This window comes from Cinclus cinclus, chromosome 6, assembly GCF_963662255.1.
Source record: "Cinclus cinclus chromosome 6, bCinCin1.1, whole genome shotgun sequence".
Lineage (NCBI taxonomy): Eukaryota > Metazoa > Chordata > Aves > Passeriformes > Cinclidae > Cinclus > Cinclus cinclus.
In genome coordinates this window covers 8,185,944-8,205,790 of record NC_085051.1, presented here as the reverse complement: position 1 = coordinate 8,205,790, position 19,847 = coordinate 8,185,944, and the positions used below count along the sequence as shown (strand labels likewise).

General features: G+C 39.0%; 1 protein-coding gene across 3 annotated transcripts in view; it reads right to left on the bottom strand.

The window, feature by feature from the left end:
* Positions 1-1,571: 1,571 nt before the first annotated feature.
* Positions 1,572-19,847, bottom strand: part of PPFIA1 (PTPRF interacting protein alpha 1) — a 49,378-nt gene continuing 31,102 nt past the window's right edge. Inside the window, exons 17-30 of one of the 3 annotated variants that reach the window (XM_062495635.1) lie at positions 19,346-19,375; positions 18,484-18,635; positions 17,687-17,859; positions 17,469-17,562; positions 11,395-11,476; positions 11,071-11,271; positions 10,232-10,294; positions 9,683-9,709; positions 8,121-8,296; positions 7,919-8,016; positions 6,862-7,037; positions 6,243-6,311; positions 4,667-4,832; positions 3,159-3,406 (exon numbers count right to left, since the gene is read on the bottom strand). In XM_062495635.1, the coding sequence (XP_062351619.1) occupies positions 3,348-3,406; positions 4,667-4,832; positions 6,243-6,311; positions 6,862-7,037; positions 7,919-8,016; positions 8,121-8,296; positions 9,683-9,709; positions 10,232-10,294; positions 11,071-11,271; positions 11,395-11,476; positions 17,469-17,562; positions 17,687-17,859; positions 18,484-18,635; positions 19,346-19,375 (1,566 nt within the window). In that variant the 3' untranslated portion in view covers positions 3,159-3,347. Of the gene's footprint in view, positions 2,010-3,158; positions 3,407-4,666; positions 4,833-6,242; positions 6,312-6,861; positions 7,038-7,918; positions 8,017-8,120; positions 8,297-9,682; positions 9,710-10,231; positions 10,295-11,070; positions 11,272-11,394; positions 11,477-17,468; positions 17,563-17,686; positions 17,860-18,483; positions 18,636-19,345; positions 19,376-19,847 lie in introns of those variants that run through there. The other 2 variants (XM_062495637.1, XM_062495636.1) reach the window with 2 other exon arrangements.

Below are 19,847 nucleotides of genomic sequence, written 5' to 3'. Positions count from 1 at the left end.
CATCACTGAACAAGTTTTACAGCATCCATGGCAGTGTTTCTCCAGGCATTCCACATCCTGCTGTTGATCTGGAGGATGTGATGAAACATGCTTCACTACTGCTTCCATTATTCTGCAACTTTATTCTTCTGTCTTCTACACAATGAAATGGTTTACAAATAGATCAGAATGGACATGAGCAGCCCTACTGTCACCCCATTTTGCACCAGTTCCCTCGACTCCTGTGTTTCTCCCCAAATATCACTATGGCCGTGATCTCATTTTATTACCAAAGCAAATGTTGCTGCTGACTAGGACAGCACTTCCATCTTCACCATGTGGACCAGAATACACTGCAGGTGGGCAACAGGTCTCTTTTATTATTTTAAAAAGCAAATCATAGCTCTACCTATGAGTAGAAGTAGGCAATAAAGCAGTTTTTTTCCAGAAAACTGATATTAATGCATGTGAACTTGAACAATTCCAAAGAAAATGTCACATAATGGAATATTCTTGCTACTGGAGAAAGGTCATCATTTGAAACCAGATCTACAGGGCAGCAAACAATTATTAAGATGCTTTATTGACAATATCCACTCACTGCAAAAGTTTCTGCCTGCATACAATTAGATCTTAGCTTTTCCATAGTTTTATTGGCAGTGGAAAATGCATCAGTACTTTATTGAAAGCAATAAATAATACTGTGATAAAAATAGTTCAAAAGTAGACTGTACATATTGTTACATAATCTGAAAATACACAAAAGATTAATAGAAAAACAGAACAGTAACAATGAATTTCAGTTTTACAAGCAAGTTAAAAGTGGAAAACAAAATAAGAAAAAAGACATGCTATATATATTGTTGCATAATAAATAATGCACCATCTGAACAGATTCTTGCTGGCTTTTTAATATGCCATTTACAAGTGTCAAGATACATTTTCTACTCATACAGTCCAAAATGGCTACAACCATCCAAATTAAAGTCCAGACAAGTCTTTAGAACAAGTTTACAAAACACATAGGATGACTTACATAAGAAAAGTAAGGCCTTTATTAGAAGATGCACTGCTTTAGTTTTCAGCCCATTGTACCTTCATCTTTCACTACTCATTTGTGAGGCTGCAGTGCTTTAGGATTGGTCCATTAAAACTGGTTCCACCAGCATCTTTCCACCAAGTGTTTTCAAGCAAAAAAGGTCTAGGACAAAAACAACCTCTCTGTGGCCTGTGGCTCACAACCAGGAATCATTATGAAGTCTGCCTTCCTCAGGGAAGGGAAAGCAAAAATAAAAACAGTCCTCGGTTTATGGCTTGTTTTCAGTCACTGCGATCACAAACACAGCAGAGGGTGTTAGCACTGAGGCAATCCTACAACGTGTCCCGCAGAGTTAAGTGTTCCTCCCAGCTTTTCAAAGCAGTTCTACTTTAAATAAAGACAAATTGCCACTACTTGACACGTCCTCTGTGTGGAAAGGTACGGCTCTGAGAACAACACTCATGTACCGTCCCTCCTAGGTCAAGAAAGGCTCACCTGAAAAAAAGCTGGACTTGTTTTCAGATCTAAGCTAAGAGCTCCAAAAGACAAAATATATACTGCTCGGTGTCATGATACTTTTACAAAGGTATTAAAATCCTTTTCACCTTCAGTTTCATTATTAAAAAACAATGATAATTACAGTAACTGCATAATTTACAAAAACCCTATATTGCTCATAGGGACATATACATACAAGCATTACAGTACATTCAGTTGGAAAGACTAAAATTAGAATAAAAAATCAGCAATGATTTGATTTGTAGACTGAATAGAAACAGAAAAAGTAAGTAACTATATAAATGAGAAGTCACATAAATATAAGAAACATTTAGATTCTAAAATATTTTCTCTATAGTACTCATGAATTTATTTGCTAATTAAAAACTCTGTAATAAAATATCTCAAAGTGTCCATTTAACAAGTATTAACAGGTTAAGGGTTCCAAATGTTCAAAATGCTGCATATCACCGGTAGAAATAGTGTGGGTAAACTGCAAAAACAACACACAAAAAGAAAAAAAAAAAAACACAGAAGATTCCATTAGCACGTTTTAACAACCATTTCATTTCACAAAGAGCTCAGCAGTGCAGCAGTGATGCACTGAATTACTGCCATGCCACACTGGATATCATTTTATTTATTGCCTCCTGCCATATCCAGCTGCAATGCAAATAAAGCAATGAGGGCAAATGTTCTGCCCCGAGGATTTCCATCTCCCGTCATCTAACTACAGAAAATCCTGAACCAGGGAGGAGAACCTGGGGGTGAGGAGACTTAAAACTTCAGTTTCTTGCAACTAAAAATACTTTAAGAGAGCCCTGAGATTATGAACTGACACAGTCATATGGCACTACGTGCAAGAGTTTCCTCTCTCAGCATTTCATATGTAAGAACTCTTTAGAACTCAACTCATACATGCAAAAAGGTTCTGAATTCTGAGGAATCAAACACATGAGTTGGAAGGGATGCTACCAGTAAGAAGAAAGAAGCTACAAGCAAAGAAGACACACAATTTACAGTCCATGAAAGATATCAGTGAGGGGGGAGAGATCCACTGAATTCATTTTTTTAAATTCATTGTAGTAAAAAAAAAAATTGCTTCTGGACTTGCTTGCAAAATGAGAGAAGCACTGTGCCATAAGAAAATACAGCAGAGGCTGCTGCAGAAATATTCCAGATCCTGGAGAAAGACAGGACTACAGATCTTTCACAAGCCAGAATACATGGATTTTGTGTTACAATACATTAAGCTGCCTTTTATCAGCAGCACTGCTCCCAGCTCCCCAAACTGAGGCTACAGGTAGGTAAACTCAACCAGCCAGCTAAGAAATCACAGTAGCATGGAGTGTCCAGGAACTGGAAATACCCCTGTAACAATTCAATACTGAAGCATGTTTTAGTGGGAGAACTCTGACCAAACAAAGACTTTGAGAGATCAACAATCTGAGCTGCAGTGTCACACACTGGATTATTTTCTTTCCATCCCTAATTTATTCTCTTCACCCCCTTTCCACTTCCTCTAGCTGTGCTTCATCCATCCTTTGATTTCAACACTTTCTACAGAGCTATTTTTTTAGCACAAGTCCTTCCTTCTGGAAGCAGTTTAAAAAACCTCACAGGAGGAACACAGTACTGACAAAACCAGCATTACAACCCTCAGTCTTCGTTGTAAGAAATAAACTCGGGATTTCCAGTATAACAACCTACTCTGAGAACCTGGACTGTCTTTAAAGTGTGTAAAAGCACTGCAGGAAAATCCCTGCTGTTTTATTTCATAAATAACTGCTTCAGTTTTATTCCTACCAGCTTTACTCACCAGGAGAAGGCTTTAACAGGAGTAGGTCCTTACTGTAGCAGAATCCAATCTTTGTGTTCCTGATACACTGCCTATTCCAAGAAGCATGGGAAGACATGCAGAACACAGCATGCATGTTAGTTTTCAAAACAAAAAAAAAAAAAAACAAACCTCCACAGCAATGGTGATTACAGCTTTGGTACTCACCCAACTCTAAGGTTACAAGTTAGAAAAGCAGAATTTATTTTACAGTTTGCATATTAACCACTTCGTGTTCCAGGGGCTAACAAAAAGAATTCTAAAAAAAAAATAAATCTGCTTGCCAAGTAGCACAAAGAAATTGGCAAAGGTGATTTTGTATGTTATTTAATACTTTATGTAGTTTGTAAATATCTAATATTTCAAAAAGAAATTCGTTTTACATGGTAAAAACTTGACTTAGTTTCATTTACAGAATTTTTCACATGAATTCTGGTAAATATTTTGTGCTAGTGGCATTATCTAAAATTTAGAAGAGCTTACTGCAAGTAGCATCAGATTAAAAAATTGGTTTTTGGAGCTTTATGAATAAGTAAGAGTTTTCAGAACCTCAGGCAACTCCAACAGATTGTGTTCTCACCCTGTCTGTTCCAATAAAAAAAAAAAAAATTCATATTCGTTTCTACGTGCCTTTTGTAAACTAAATTAAAGCCGAAGTTTATTCTTATGTTGCTACAGATACAGTTTTTAAACAGACAAGATCCCTCATGTGACAGGTGATCAACTTCCACTTCCAGATGGAATTTTTGGGGTCTGCTTTTGTTGGTTGGGGTTTTTTAAATTCCTGTGTGTGCACACATATACCCAAATCACACAGCAATGAATGAAACCCTGATTTCAAATATGGTCAGTACTGAAGTCAATACCAACCACTGCAGGAGGGGTAGTGCACCTATCACTGAGCTCTACTTATCTCAAAATTACCTGAGAGGGTTTACTCACATCATTTTTGAATGCATTGTACTGTATTTCAGAAGTGGGGCTCATATTGGTCTAATTGCTGCTAATCAGAAATTATGCATCATGTGATTAAAAGACTCCTACTGAGCTCTCATTTTACTTTCCTAAATTACATTTATTTCTAGTTATTATTCTCATTTTGTTACTCCAGTGATGTAAAAAAGAAACTCCACCTCTAGTACAGCTTCCTGAAATGACAAAGCACCCTATGGTTAAACACAGTGTTATAAATACAACCATGCACAAGACGTATGCTTTGATGCAGCAAAAAGGTCATTTGGACTTAACTCCCCTGGAATCTCAGGCAAAAAAAAAAAAAGCACAGCATGCTTAAAACTATACAAAATCAATACCATCAATCTGCATCTTCTTTGGCTGCATAGAGGGTGAAGACATTGAGGTTGTAACTCTGAAATTTGCAGGAAGAGTCTCTGCTGATCCAGCAGCTAAACCTCTTATGTCCTTTGGTCTAAACTTCTTTCTCCACGAAGGTGCTCTCCTAAAGCTCTTATCATCATCCTGTCATATGGACAAACAACATTAGCAGTGCAAAAAGTGTGGGATTGTTACTGACATCAAAAGCATTACTGACAAACTTAAATGTATCAACACTGAAGGAGGTAATTGTGAAGAAGTAAAAAGTACAGTCATTAAATACTGCATTGCCAAGCAGGGCTTTCCTTAAGCATTAGGGTAAATGTGACTTAATTACCCAAGTGCATTTTTCCTTCCCCCATTAATGAATCTGCATCTTTCAAGCAATATTCCCACCTCAGAAATGTAATGCTGCACTTACTAAATACAGCTGAAGTCCCACTCCCAAAATCAGAGCAAGTATTGTGTCAATGCAAATATACCCACTGGGCAGCTCCATTTGCCAATTTCCCATTTAGAAACAGTTCAATCCTTTGAATGCTGTTTTACCTCAAATTTATTCCCCTTTACAATTAGGAGGTAAGTCTACATTATTTGAAGAGATTTTCATGACCAAACTGCCCTGTGCCATTAGAACAGAGCAAGCAGAGCAAAAAAACTGTTCCCTCAAAGCTCCTTTTGCAGTTTGAAACCTCCAAGGAAAATATTTTAGAAAACCATCAATGCTTTCTGATGGGTTGTTAAAACCTTGGTAGAGATGCAGATGGGAACAGAGCTGTCAGGAGCTTCCCCTTTCCCCTGTCCTCTTCCTCATCCCAGCCTCAATGCTTCTGAGACTGGTTTCCTGAGCTGGTGAACCACAGAAGGGTTTTGTCACTTCAGCCTTAATCTGTAAACTTTTGCCTACATGTGCTACCACATCAAATCCCATCAGCACCAAAGATGAGGCAGCACAGAGTTAATTAAGGCTCTCCTGGGGAAATAACACCAGCTTGAATCTGTCCACTGAGCAACTTAGAAGGTTAAAGATGGAACACTGTCTCTTCTGTGCTGTGGGTGCACAGAACAGCCTCACACTAAGTTTTACTCTCATTTCAGTGCAGTTTATACAATAAGATCACAGGCTGCCCAACAGAAACTACTTTGTTGTGTAAATACACCTGGTGGTCTTCTGCACCAGTATGAATGAAAATTAACATGAGATTTCTTAAAAACCCCTCAAAGATCTTTGAAATACTGCCCTTTAGGATAAAGTGCCTTTTCCTATCATAGTTTGTCCACTGAAATGCTGGTCACTAATTTTCCCATATTTTACATAAAGAGTATTCAGCCCAAACTTGCAAATCTTCCCAGTATTTTCATATTCAAAGTCATCTTACCAAAATACACAAACCCTGCTGTATTTAGAAACCCTCAGAGACAAGGAGTTTGAAGTTAAGGTTTCTGTCACTATTCTGTCAAAAGCTTGAAGAGGTTCAGGCTAAATTCTTTCACTGAGCAGTTCTGATAAAGTTTCCAGGACCATAAAATGGGTCAACAACTCAAGTAACTTACTTCATCAAGTCTTCTGTCAGTGCCCATAGCAAGAAGGTTATTGAATTCCCTCTCCAGAACAGCACGAGCCTGAAGTTTGTGGTATGAAAGAAATGGAAGTTAATTCCCAAAGATTAGTAACCTATAATGAGTTTAAAAACATAATAGGACCCAAATTGTTTAGTGCTTTCTTATCATGGTTAATAAACATACTTCATACTTGAAAGGTCAGTACTTGAAAAGTTACAATTTAATTTGTAACTTATTAAAAATTTAAGGAAGACTTAACAGCTTTCCTCTAGTTGTGACATTAAAGCTCATGATTCTGCCTCAAATTACTTCAGAGTAACAACTAGCAAACAACAAAAATGATGAGCTTCACACTACTGTTGTGAGGATGGACTGTGAGGAAAATAGTAAAACAATGCTTTTCTCAAGCAAATTTATGAAAGAATTGTTATTAACAACTAGAAAACCATTAGAAAAGCATGATTTTAAGTTTTTGTCTGTGTGACAATTGACAACTTCGCACTGCTAATGTTCCCAGATGTCTTAACTGTGGGGGGAGGAAAAAAAAAAAAAACAATCAGCTCCATTTTTAACCTTCCTAGGAGGCCTAAAGTGCCTCATCCTTGCTTACCTGTGTGTTTTGAGTGGGGATTTGCAGCAGAAGAGCTAATGCATTGTAATCAAAGGATTCATCTAAGGCCACAAGTGCACCGTGAACTCCGCTCTCGAGCAGGTTATTCGCGTATTCCTTAAGGCCGATGGACACGACCCAGTGGATCATCCTCTCGTTGCTCCACACAAGGACATCTAGGGAGGCAAAAACAGTGCCAGACTCATTACACCACCACTCCTCTGAACCAAATCATCCACAGTCATTAACTGGATGATTGGATTGGAGTGGAAGGTAATAGAAGTCTGCTGGGAGATCTTTCACGCCGTAACTTAAATATTCCAAGGAGCAGTTCTGTAGAGGCAAGGGATGCACCCATTCTATTTGAAAGGCTAAAAACAACCCACCAGCCACAACTCTGGCTTGGTTGCTGCCAGTTAGTTGTGACTCCTGGGAATGATCTCAGGCACAATTAGCAAGTTAACCACCAAAAGGTATCAAAACTTTAAAAGGAAAGGGGAAGAGTAGGCACAGAGCCTTCTAAGCAAGTTTTTAGACTCAGATATCAGAAAACACTTCTGATATTAGACAGGGAACAAAAATTTCTATGGGAAATCTTGGAAAACCATGAATTCCCACTCTGATTTCTCTTATTATTTTTTTCTTGTACAATAATCACCATGAATCTGAAAGATACAAATACCTAAGTCACTTGTATATTTTTTTCATCAACTGCTGCATAATAAAAGTTACCAGCCACAAGCAACAATAAAATCATGCACATGTAAAGTTACATCAAAACACAGGGAAAAGAAGAAAATAAGGATAGCCCCCCCAACATGTTCTTAACTCTCATTCTCCTAAAACAGTTAGTTTCAAACTTCAGAGCAGTTTGAGTTTCAAAAATGTTTACATCTGTAGCATAAGTAAATGATTTAATGATGTGTTTATGTGCCTTGTGCACTTGATATTTTGTAAGCGGTTCCATACTCTAGAGCCTTTTCTTTGTAAATGAAATTGTGAGGCTGATTAGTGAAAACATGGCAGAACCAGACTGAGGCAAAGACAGTGCACTGACCTTTAATTTCACTCTGGCTTTCTTCTCTTTTTCTTTCCAGCTCTTTTCGATCATAATTCAGTCTTCGGAGGCACATAATTCCACACTGAAAACTGTTTCTGTTTGGACCAGAGGGAAAAAAAAAAAAAAAATCAGAAAAAAATATTTAGAGATAATGGAAACACTTAACTGTGGGTGAGGTCTCCAGCTTCAACCTCCTTACCTGTGAAAGCTGTCCACCATTTTCAGCTGCCCACGCAGGTCTTTTTTAGTTAAGTGATCCAGCATCCGAGCATCCACCAGGCATTCCATGAAGTAGCTGCGGTACTGTGGGAGCCCCAGGCTTGGCAGCCACTCGTTGCCAATCCACTCGTGGTTCATGTCACCATAGGCTAATGTCTGGTTTGGACAAAAATTAAGGGACAAGCTTATTGAAATGAGAAATGAAAAGAGAAAAACTGTTTTAGACAGCACAGTTCAAAGAAATTGCTTATTTGATTGTTAGTCTATAAAGATAAACACATCAGAATACTGAATGCTATGTGTGTGCTTTCCAAAGAAGTCACCCACATGAAGAAAAGCAAGTTCAGATACTCACTTGAGCAAGTAAAATTGCCTCAATTTATATCAAGAAATAGCATGACAAAACATGCAAGAGCCAATAAAATTTTTAAAAAAGACTAATCTACACGGTTGGATAGTAAAAGCCATAGAATTTGACTGAGTTGAGATGTTGCAAATATTCTCTCTTGAAAACCGGGGGGAAATCTTATTTTAAATGTGACTTTATGAAGAAAAGTTATTTTTCTAATAACTGCAGACCTTTTTAAATACAGTTAGCTGTTTTCAGATACTGATAAAACCCTGCTACTGAAGAACAAGCCATACTAAATGCTAGTCCTTATCCTAAAAGAGACTTTTCTCATTACAGTTTTGATCTGCAAATTACTAGGCTTTTTTAGAAAAAACATCTATAAAGATGAGAGTTTGTAACCATATATCTCATCACTCCTTGGGCAACAAAACCAAGAACCTCCTTTCTTCAAAAGCATAAGAACTGATTTTTCTGTTAAAAGTCAAAAGCTTTATTTCTCCTCTAGAGGAAGCCCCTTCCAGAAAGGAGCAAGGCCAAAGGGAAATGCACCTCTCCAAGCCATCAGAAAGTAGAAGAGTGAAAGAGCTCCTTACTCTGGGCTTGTTATCACTGACAATTAACAAATGAGTAGCTGAGATGTAGTTAATGGGACTTAAATCAGGTTTAAGCTGGAGGGCAGCCAAGCAAGAAGAGCCCATACTGTCCAAAGATATGGATCATGGGTAAATCCCAAGTTTTGTTTCTATCCCTGTATAAATACTCAGCTACATCAATACCTGAAAATACAAATAGGATTTGCCACCACTTTAAGGCAAAACAATCAATCAAGGGGGATTACAGAATTAGTGCACAGAAATCTACTTAACCATCCAGGCCCAGGGTATCTTGTGGCACACCTGGGATGGTGGATGGGTTGGACAGGGACTTTCTGCACAGAGAAGATACTCCTCTTGGAATTCTGGCTTCCTCAGAAGAGCCATTGCCCACCAAAACATTAAAATATTTAAATCACATGTATTTCTCAAGTGTACATTGTAGAGAGATAAGCCTGCAGTTTCCCTCTCTCCCCATCCCCCTGTCAGACCCAGGATCATTAAAAGATGCTGGCCTAAAGGAAAAACAGATTATTTCATGCTCTAATGATTATGACAGTTTACATACAGTCTGTAATATTAGATAAAGTTTCCAACCTGAGCCCAGCTTCCCTCCTCATCTTCCTGTTAGGTGGTTAGGAAAGCAAAAGAACACACACATATTAGTGGTTAAGTTTAGTAAGGAAGTCAAACTTAATGGTGCACTGCAAGACTCTAAATCTACTGCATACCAAAAAAATCTAGATAAAGCAAGCATCATGCAGTGTAAAAAAATTATACACAAGGCTCTTATTTTTGTATGAGAAGTTGCAAACCCCATCTACTGATTAAGTTTTCTGGAGAGAAGAGATTTCTGCACCAATAATTCAATTTGTTTATTTGTCAATCAAGTCGGAGCTCCATTTTACATATTAGAGTTTTGTTTACAATCTTATCAATGTTGATTTTTTTTCTCCCTTCTGGGAAAAAAAGCTATCAAGATGCAGATTAAAAGGTTAATAGTTAGAAGAAGCAATAATCCAGAATTTTAGTGCATTAATTTGAAGAAAAAAAGAAAAAAAAAAAGACCGAAAGGTACTTGATTGAAATGTTCAAGAAGTGGGAAAAGCACTCTAAGGAAGAGAAGTGGCAACACTGTAAACTAACCGTTTGTTGTGTGGCTGTAAGATTTTCCATCTCTTCATGTGTTACCCAGACATTTCCCGTGGTCTAACATGAGCCCACAGGGAATCAATCCCATCCAGTGAAAGGAAAGCAGTAACAAAGAGGAGAGGTTGCAGAACAGATAAGCAATCGGTACATGTAAGGAGCAGGCATGGGCAAAGCAATGGTCTCTAGGTCAGGTACAGCTACTGACAGTCATGGCATGCAATAAAAGCCTACTCACAGGGGTCAACTTCCTTCACAGACATTAACAAAATCGAGCAGCAGAAACAGCTGACAGGATTTAATCAGTGGGTAAACACTTGGCTCTGCTCTAATCCAGAAAATACATTTGTAGTCTAGCACATAACCCCAGGAACAGCCTTAGACTGCAGGGCAGCCAGACTCATGAGAGAAAATTCCCACTAAATACCTAAATTTACTATAGAGAGACAGGTGACTCAAGATCATGTAATCTGAATTATCTGGAGTTAATGGCTCTATAGCTGCATTAAAAGAGCCTCCAACTATCCCACAAACTTCCATACACACTTGTATACTTCATCTGTATTTTAAATTCTCTGGAGGCCAAGAGATGAGGCCAGTAACACATTGTCAAAATATTTTGGATTACATACTTAGACTGAAAAACTTCTCTCTTCCTCAAGAAAGAAAATTGCAGTTATTCCTTTAGTTAATTTCCATGAAAGGAAGGAACAACCTATATTTAAATAATATGTTCCTTTCCAGAAATTCTTAGTAGAAGTTCACTTCTAAGGTTACAGTCAAACTGTAAAATTGGGGAAATTCTGGGTGTTAAATGCTGCATTGAGTTTCCTTACCGTCCTGGAGGTGGGAGGGGCAGAGGGGCTGGTTAGGGACATGATTTCCTGGATGGCCAGGCGGAGCTTGAGCCTGTGCAGGGGATTGCTGATGCCGATTTCCCGCTGGATTTCCGTGTCAGACAGGGCTGACATGATAGCACCGCTTTTCACATTGGCTCGGCAGGCAGCCACGTACCAGGCTGGCATCCCCACCCACAGCTGCAACACAGAGAGAAGGAAGTAAACAGCACGTGGAAAACATTGCTGCTTCCAAACCCGCACGGTCTTTACGAGTCTGTACGTTGAGGGGGCTTTTTATTCGTTTTTGGGAGGATCACTCACCTCCAGCCACACCACCACAGTGGGCCCATCCCACTGTGCAAAAGGCAAACCTTGTCTTCTGGCTTCCTCCAGCAACTCGTGCCTACAATTACAGAAACAGTCATTAGTTATAATGGATGTTACAATTCCAGCACTGCACTCACTTCACTATCTTCTTTCCAATAATTAACTCATTCCTTTCCCAGGCTTATATGATCCATCCCCTCAGGCAGGTACAGCACATGTACAGGGACTATGTAGGAATGAAAGCTGAGCTGAGCAGGAAATCTGAGAGCAGCAGAGATGTGCATCTTGCCTTTCAGAACCCGGTGTCCGAAGCCACTACTGACACTCTACCCAACACTCCCAACCCAAAGTGGAGATGTCAGGCTTATGTGGCAATCAGATTCTCAGCTGCTCAGTTCTCTGCCCAGCAAAGCTGAACCAAAGCAGTCATTTCTCCTCAGCTTGTGCAGATTTGAAACCTGTGACAACGCACGACCACATCAGACATGCCTGTCCATCAGGCTGTCAGGGCTGGACACTGGGACAGGGAGCCTTTCACTGCTGAACCTCAGCCCGTCAGAACATCAGGCACAGCCTCCCACAACCAGATTTGTGCTTGGCAATTCTATCCTGACAGGCTTTGTACTGAAACTCAGCTTTCATCTCCCCTGATGACACCATTTCCTTTGTTGTTCTGAAACAGAAGCGCCTGAAGTTTAATATTGACAATTCAGCTTCCAGAGACAATAGAAGCTCACAAGGTCCCTATAAATAGCTGCCAAAACTGTTTGACAAACCAAAGGACAAAAACTAGCACTGTGGTTATAAGCATGCAATGCTGCTTGGATATGCCTGGCTGAAAATATGGAGAAAAAAAAAAAAAGCAACAACAACAACAAAACCCCACAAACAACTGCCTTTGAAAGCCAGCTGTATATTATTAAATCCCCACTCATTCTCCTTTGAAAATCTGAAAAAACAACTTCACCTAATTAGACTGATTTTACTGTTCTTTATTCATGCCTGTAAATGTAGACTTAAGATACACAGCAATACTAGAGATTCAAGCTCCTACATTATGTATTTAGTGTTTTCTCACTGTTTAAATCAAATGAAATCTCCTTGCCTTTTGAACTGTCTCACAGGATAGATCTAGGATGATAACATTTTTAGAAGTTACAGGTATTAAAATACACAAGGCACCTTGAAGAGTGATTACTGACAGACAAGGAGCTGCTTTGCTACTCCTAGAAAATGGAAATGCAGCATTCAGCTCACTTAGACATGTCTACCTGGGATCCTCATGTCATATTGGTAGGTAGCAAAATATTAAAAAAGCAATCAATGAAGCAACAAACATACTAGCAACTGCTTTATCAATAGACAGCACTTCTCCACCCGCACATCAATAAATTCCTTTTGCTCTGGAAGAACCTCCCAGTAATTTGTCCTGATTAAATGTACTTCCCAGGAATGGGAAAAGGGGGGGGAAGGAAGGCACGGCCAGAAAACTGGTTACAAATAATCATTCTAGGTACCCCTTTGGGATCCATCCATTAAGGTGGAACACTGTTCAGCAGTCAGCAGCTCAATTGCTGAATTTCACTACCAAAGAAGACTGTAAAAGCTTAGACATATTTGTACACTTCAGAAAGATATATATATTTCTAAATTGGAAATAAAGGATCAGCTATATTTCCCTGCTACTGTGGAACACATCACGTTAATTCCACAATTAATTAGCCCTGAACACATTGAGATCTGCTTCTCTTTGTTGTTTAAAGATTTAAAAATTATAAAAATAAGTTAATAAGATCATATGAAACACTGTTTGGTAAGAACAGAATAAAGTGCTTAATACTGTATTTGCCAGAAAGGAACACAAAGTTTTTTCCAAATATTTTAGCTTCCAGATTGGTGTCTATGCCTTCCTTTTTGGTGGTTGTATTGTGTGGAGTTCAGAGAATAACAGTATCATTTCTGGTTGCTGTATAAGTCTCATTGCATACTTCATGGTAACCATGAAACTGTGAATCCTTTGGAGTAGAATACAAGGAGTACATCAAAATTTTAAGGAGAGGTTACGATGTCAACTTGAAACTCATGGTGGTATTGTAGGCAGAAAATAAGTGTGTGATGGAGGAAAACACATAAAAATACGAAGAAAAAATGGTTATGAGATTACTTTATGCAGAAATTATTCAATGGATCCAAGGAAGAAAGCAACCATGAAGCGGAAAATTAATTGCAGGATTTGTTCATATGCACTAAGAGATAAAAAACTTGCTTGCACAGGAAATCCTTAACCCCAAAGCTCAAGATATAGCCCAGGCACAAAACATCTCATAGGAAGAATTCAGAAGCAGCTGCTGTTTCATCTGCAAATGATGCACTGATGTTTTTGCCTATAGCAAAGAACTTCCCTTTTCCCACTATTCCCTTCGAACTCCACCAAGACACTCACTGCATTCCAGGAAAATGTGATCAGATCCCTGAAAGATCACAACTGAGCCAAGCCAACTGAGTCTCACAGCCCAAGCACTATACCAGTTAGGAAATAGGTGCAAAAACCAGAATCTTTGTAAGCAAAAATATATTGCAGTGGTGTCAGCAGTGAACAGGTGGTACAAACCTGGCCCCATGAAGGATTAAAGAGTGCCAAAAGAGTAGCTGGCTGCTGGAATAACTCCTAGGTGACAAAACCATGGGAGAGATGTCTGGAGACTTAATAAAAAACCTGGCTGAGCTTCCCTTGGAACAGAAGCCTGAACATGCTGCTGCAAGGGGAGAAGGCTTGTTGTTAGACACATTCCAGAGGCATCTCACAGCAGCTGGAGAGGACAAAAGCTGTGGTTACAAGGAGTGAGAAATGATGTCAAAGCTGCAGGTGCCTGATGCAGCAGGGTGTACAGGACCCTCCAGAGACCCTGTGAAGTATCTGTGTTCAGAAGGGTTCTTGGCAGGAGAGCACATGCTCACCCCACAAGGAAAATGAAGCAGCCTGCAGCAACCTCACTTTGTCACTGGATTAAGACAGCATAGGAATGGATACATACATGCAGAGCTCATAGCCAGAGGGGAATGCTGTATCCCAGATTTCTTGGATGAAACTGAAGAGGACTGATTTGCAAGAAGTTCAGAATACAATAAACACTGCAGTGTGGGGAAGAAAGTGATACTGATGGAAGTGACAGAGCATCAGGGTGTAAAAACTCAGAAGCAACAGTTGTAAAACATGAGATGGAAATAGGCTGAGCATCAGGGGACAGTTAATATCCTTATTCCCGACTGAGTTCCAGGATGTAGTAAGTGTTTGGTGTGTGAGAATTACTTTAAATTTAGGGTTGCCTTCCTTTTTGATGAATACAGTACTAAGTTGGTTGTGCTGTACACAGAAAAGCACAAACACAACTGTGGCAAACACTGTCACTACCACAGCTCACACAAGAGATGAGCACAGCACTATGAACAACTAAGGCTTAGTAAACACCAAACAGCACTTCTACAGAAATGTATCTACCTTGGAAACACAATACCTACTATTGCTAAACAACTTTCAATTCCCAGATTACAAAACTAATCTAAGAGGGTTAAATACTTCCACTAGAAAAGCTCACACCATGCAAATTAAGACAAGACACCAAACTAGCTTTCACACTGAACTAGGTGACACTGGATTTATTTCAGCAACACATTTTCATAATGTATTCTTTTGAATCTAGTATTTCCTCTCATGATCATACCTTTTTGAAGAAAGGATAGAGGTTTTAATATATTGCTAAAAAATCCAAATGAGTTTTATCACACTTGCACAACAATCCTACATAAAAATAAATACAAACTTACCCTGATTTTGCACTACCAGATCAAATGGTAAAGAAAAGGAAAATAAAATAATGAAGGACAAATATAAAACTAGGATTAAATTGAACTCAAAGGCATACAAAACCAGACAAATAATGTGTACTGTAATTTAATTCTGTAACTATAAATAGGTTTTTGTTAGCAGACATTGAACGCTGCCCTCAGCCTGTTTGCGCACACGCAAGCAGAAATCAGAAAGATAAATGAGCAAATAGGGATTAGAGACAGCTATAAATAGAATGAGCTCTTATTATTCCAAGTATTCAGGTAGCTGGAATTCTTTTTGCTGAATACAAGGTTCTGTAAGCAAACAGTCAGTCAAAATGTGTTTTAACCCACACTCCTCCAATGTCAGAGTGAAAAGCAATTCAGAGCAGCTTTACTACTTTTTCCTTTTTGATAAGGAGCATCTCAAGAAGGCAGCAAGGGATCTCTGACCCCTTGTGATAATATTGCTTCCCATATTCAGAACACCCCTCAGGATTCTGAACAGTTGCATGAAAGCATCTTAATTGTATTTTTCAAATGATAGATCTAGATTGTATTAATTTCATTGAGTAGTAGAGAACAGAAGGTTCCAGGGAGACCTTAGAGCCCCTTCCAGTACCTAAAGGGGCTGTGGAAGAGATGGAGGGGAGCTTTGGAATAGCTAGAGAAGGCAATTCAAAACAAAAAGTTTTCATTTGTTTAAAAGAGACAGCTGCCTTTTAAGCAATCTGCAACATGCAGCCATAAATTATGCTTTAAGTAATACCAGTATATTTTTGAAAAGCAGAATGTTTACAAGAAAAAGCCATGGTTTATCTGCAACTGCACTTCTTGCATTTCTTAAAGCAAGACAGTATGGATTGTTTCACTTGAGAATGAAGCTTGTGGCTGGTATTGAGAAATACCTATATTGCTCAAAGAACAGACCCTACCACTCTTTAGATATGACCAGACACTACAACTATTTATTCAACCAAGATGTGGTATGACTTTAAAGCACTGTAGAAAAGGGAAAATACCAGATCATAATAATATATGATTGCCTTCAGAGCAGCAGTCTGAAGAAAAACAGCTGAGCCTTCTGTTATCCAAACAAACTCACATTCCATTCCAACTTCTCAAACCAACACACTGCTGGTTTTCATTAGCAGCCACCAGGCATTACTCGTAATAGTCAACAGAACTTAGGTGTTGCAAGAAATCCCTCTCAAAGGGAAAATTAGAACCCTTTCTTTTCAACATTTACTGTCTGTCTTCAGAAGGCAAGGAAAAGCTGATCTTCATCAGTTTTTTGACAGCTGAACAGAACAGAAGCAGCAGCAGTTTAAGGTATATGGCTCAGCATTGGAGGAAAAAATGCAAGGAATGCCTAATCCTACTCATATAAATATGAGTTTCCTGTATTCCCATATAAGCATCAAGTCAGGATTTCTATCAGTAGCAGTATCTGATTTTCACCTATGAGTAGTCTTTGCTTCATCTGTTCCAAGACTGGAAACAACAAAGCATGCAAACAGACACTCCAAAAGTGAGCAGTAAACTAAAGATTTTCTGGGACAGAGTGAAAAAATTCTCATGACTAGGAAAAGGTAACTGCATACAAGATGCCATAAAAAAGGAACAGTCAAAATTGATTTTAGAAAATTCAAGAAACCAGGGCTATATGGTACAAGGAAAAAGATTTCAGTAGACAATCTTAGACAGAAGTGAAAAAAATTAGTGAAGAGAGAAGCTGCCAGCAGCTGCAACAAGAAGGGACAGAGAAAGGAGACAGCAAATTCATACACAGGGATGGCTGCACACAGCAGCTCGTGCTTCCCTTCTGTCAATTCCTCCACACTCTGGAGCAAAGAACAGCCAAGGGCAACTTTTGGAAATCTCCCATTTGAATTAAAGGTATTTATAATCTATTATATTTAATACCTCCCAAAGCAGGTATGAAATATAATAAATTCAGGGGGAATTTGGTAAGAGTCCACTTCTATCTCCAAAGTCCTTTATTACAGCAGTCCAACAGTAAGTTTTCAGCTTAAATTCCTTTCAAACTTACCATGACCTCTGCTACTATTAATGTTCTGGAAAAATAGTAAAAAAAAATAGATCTACAGAGACTTATTAGCCATAGTACTATATTAGGCAAAAATACCCCAAAACCAAACTAAAAAAAATAAAACCACAGCATCTTTAAACAAAACAATGCATGAATAACACAGGATTACAAATATTTGATAACTTACTTTTTCTGCATTTTCCTGTTTTTCTCTGCCTGACCTCCAAGTTTGCTGAGACCTAATGCATCCTGAGAAGAACCATCTGCTTCTCCCATGCCACCTACAAAAAACCCCCAAACTCAAGTCACTCTCAGTTTAATCCTTTATAATATAACTGATCAGGAATGTGTAAAACCAAACCCCCAAGGCCATATCTCTCAGTGTGTAAGAAAAAGCAAACCAACCTTGCCCTAGAGCTTCCTTGCTTCCTTGTCCAGGTCGTCCCTTTTCCTTCTTGCCAAACAGGCGGCCAATGGAGGATTTGATTCCCTTCTTTTTAGGGGCTTTGTGAAGGGAATCTTGGCTGCTGTTACTGCTACTAGGATTACTTGTTTGCCCATCCTGTGAGCCTGTTGAACTGTACCAAAAAAAGAGTCATGAAGGAGCCCATGCACAACAGATTCACCAGAGGTAAGTTTAGGGTTCTGTGCAAGTTAACTGTAAAGTTCAGTAACTCAAAAATGTTATTTAATTTAATAATTTAATTAAATGTAATTTAATTCCAGCTTATGAGTTATGAAAAGAAATGTTGACGGCACAAGTTCCTGACTGGAAGGGGCAGACAAAGTTTGAAATACTTGAGTGGAATCCATCTCAGATACTTGGGTACTTTGAAAGGAGTATCTGTCCATCAAAGTGACAGCAATTTTGAGAATTAATTCTCAATTTATAGCTAAATTACAACTTCAAGAGTTAAGAGTTACATTTCTCAAAGCCCAAGCATGAAGCAAACTTAATGCAGACTTTGAGTACCAAAAGAATTCCCATGAAGCCATTTCTAAGCATTAGCAAAATCTACATTCCTAATGTTTGTGTAACACAGTCACCCATTTGTGTGATCGCACTCCTGACTTTTGAGAAACACTTTATAACACTCAGACTAAAATCCTACAGGCTGAACAGCTCTGCAGTTTGGGGCTTCATTCTCATGCTGTGGAACACTGAATTCCTGGTAGGTCTGAGTGATTCCCCAGCTACTTACTTCCTAATGTCCCTGATATCTTCGTGGCTCACTGTGTGCAGAGCTCCTTTCTGGACTCTGTCCAGACGCAAAGACCGAGGTGAAGAAGGTGGTGATGTCTCACATTTTATGGTGGTTTTGTCATCTCGTACCTCTTCTCTGGAAGCTGGAGACTGATGGAAAAGGAAGGAAAACTTCAGGAGCAATGCCAAAACATGAAGACAATACTAACACTCCACAAAGTAGTGAAAGGAAGAATTCAGTGTTGAAGGATCACTCTCACCCTTACACCATTCTGCAGTTGCCTATTTTTCGCTTGATTTCTTGATGAATTTCTTGTTACCTTCAGTGACAAACTACCAAATTCAGTCTCAGCTACTGAGCTGAGAAAGTATGCACTTATCTTTTATTCATTTATAGGGCTAAGTACTGAAGTAATGCCTCCAGCACCATAAAATCAATATACCTGTCCCTAGTTTAAGCTACTGGAAAGACAGAAAAACTGAAGAGAGCTGTGGAAAGAATTATTAGCAAGATTACTGACTCTGGAGTCAGTTTCTACACACCTGTGGCTACAAAAGTTTGAGTGGCAGAAAGAATAACTTATTTGTGTGTGCAGTGACAGCTTTTAAAATTAAGCAGTGATGCATGAAGCCTGCAAAGCAGTGGTTGCAAACAGAAAGCAGCACAACGGTCCTCCACATCAGCAGAAACAGGCAAACACAAAAACCCACAAAACAAACCCACACGTAGGCTAAAATGATAAACCATAATCTTGTTTTATTACCCTGCAAATGCTTTATGTTCCTGTTATCCACTAATGAGTTTGGGGACAGGTAGGGAGATGAAGGGGCACGCCATGAAATAAACTAAAGATTTTTACCTTTCTACGGTGTTTCCTTAAATCACTAGGCTGACAGATGCATGCAAAGAGAAGAAATTGGGAAAAGCTGTATTCATTGTAAACTGTAGCACCGACTGAGACAACTAGTACAGACAAAACACCTTAGGGGGAATATAAACAACAATTACAACACCGGCACAGAGAGATACTGGGTATGAAGCACTCCTTCAATCACAGATTACTTAAATGTATCCCTGAAGTGAGGAAAAGGAAGCAAAAAATAAACACTTAGAGCTGGTTATCTACCGAAGTAGCACAGATGCTTGAGTGTATTGGGACTTTTGGCAAATTAGCACAAAATACTTGCAGCAAAAAACCCCAGTGAAATGCATGGGGGTGCAAGGTGCTGCTTTGGAAAGGTGAGGACCTGCCTTGAACCTCCAGGTCAGTCACAGCAGCCTTAATAAATCATCTGCACTCATCCCTCCTCACAACCCAGGGATTCCTGCAGCTGTTTCCTACACTGCACAAAAAGCAGCCA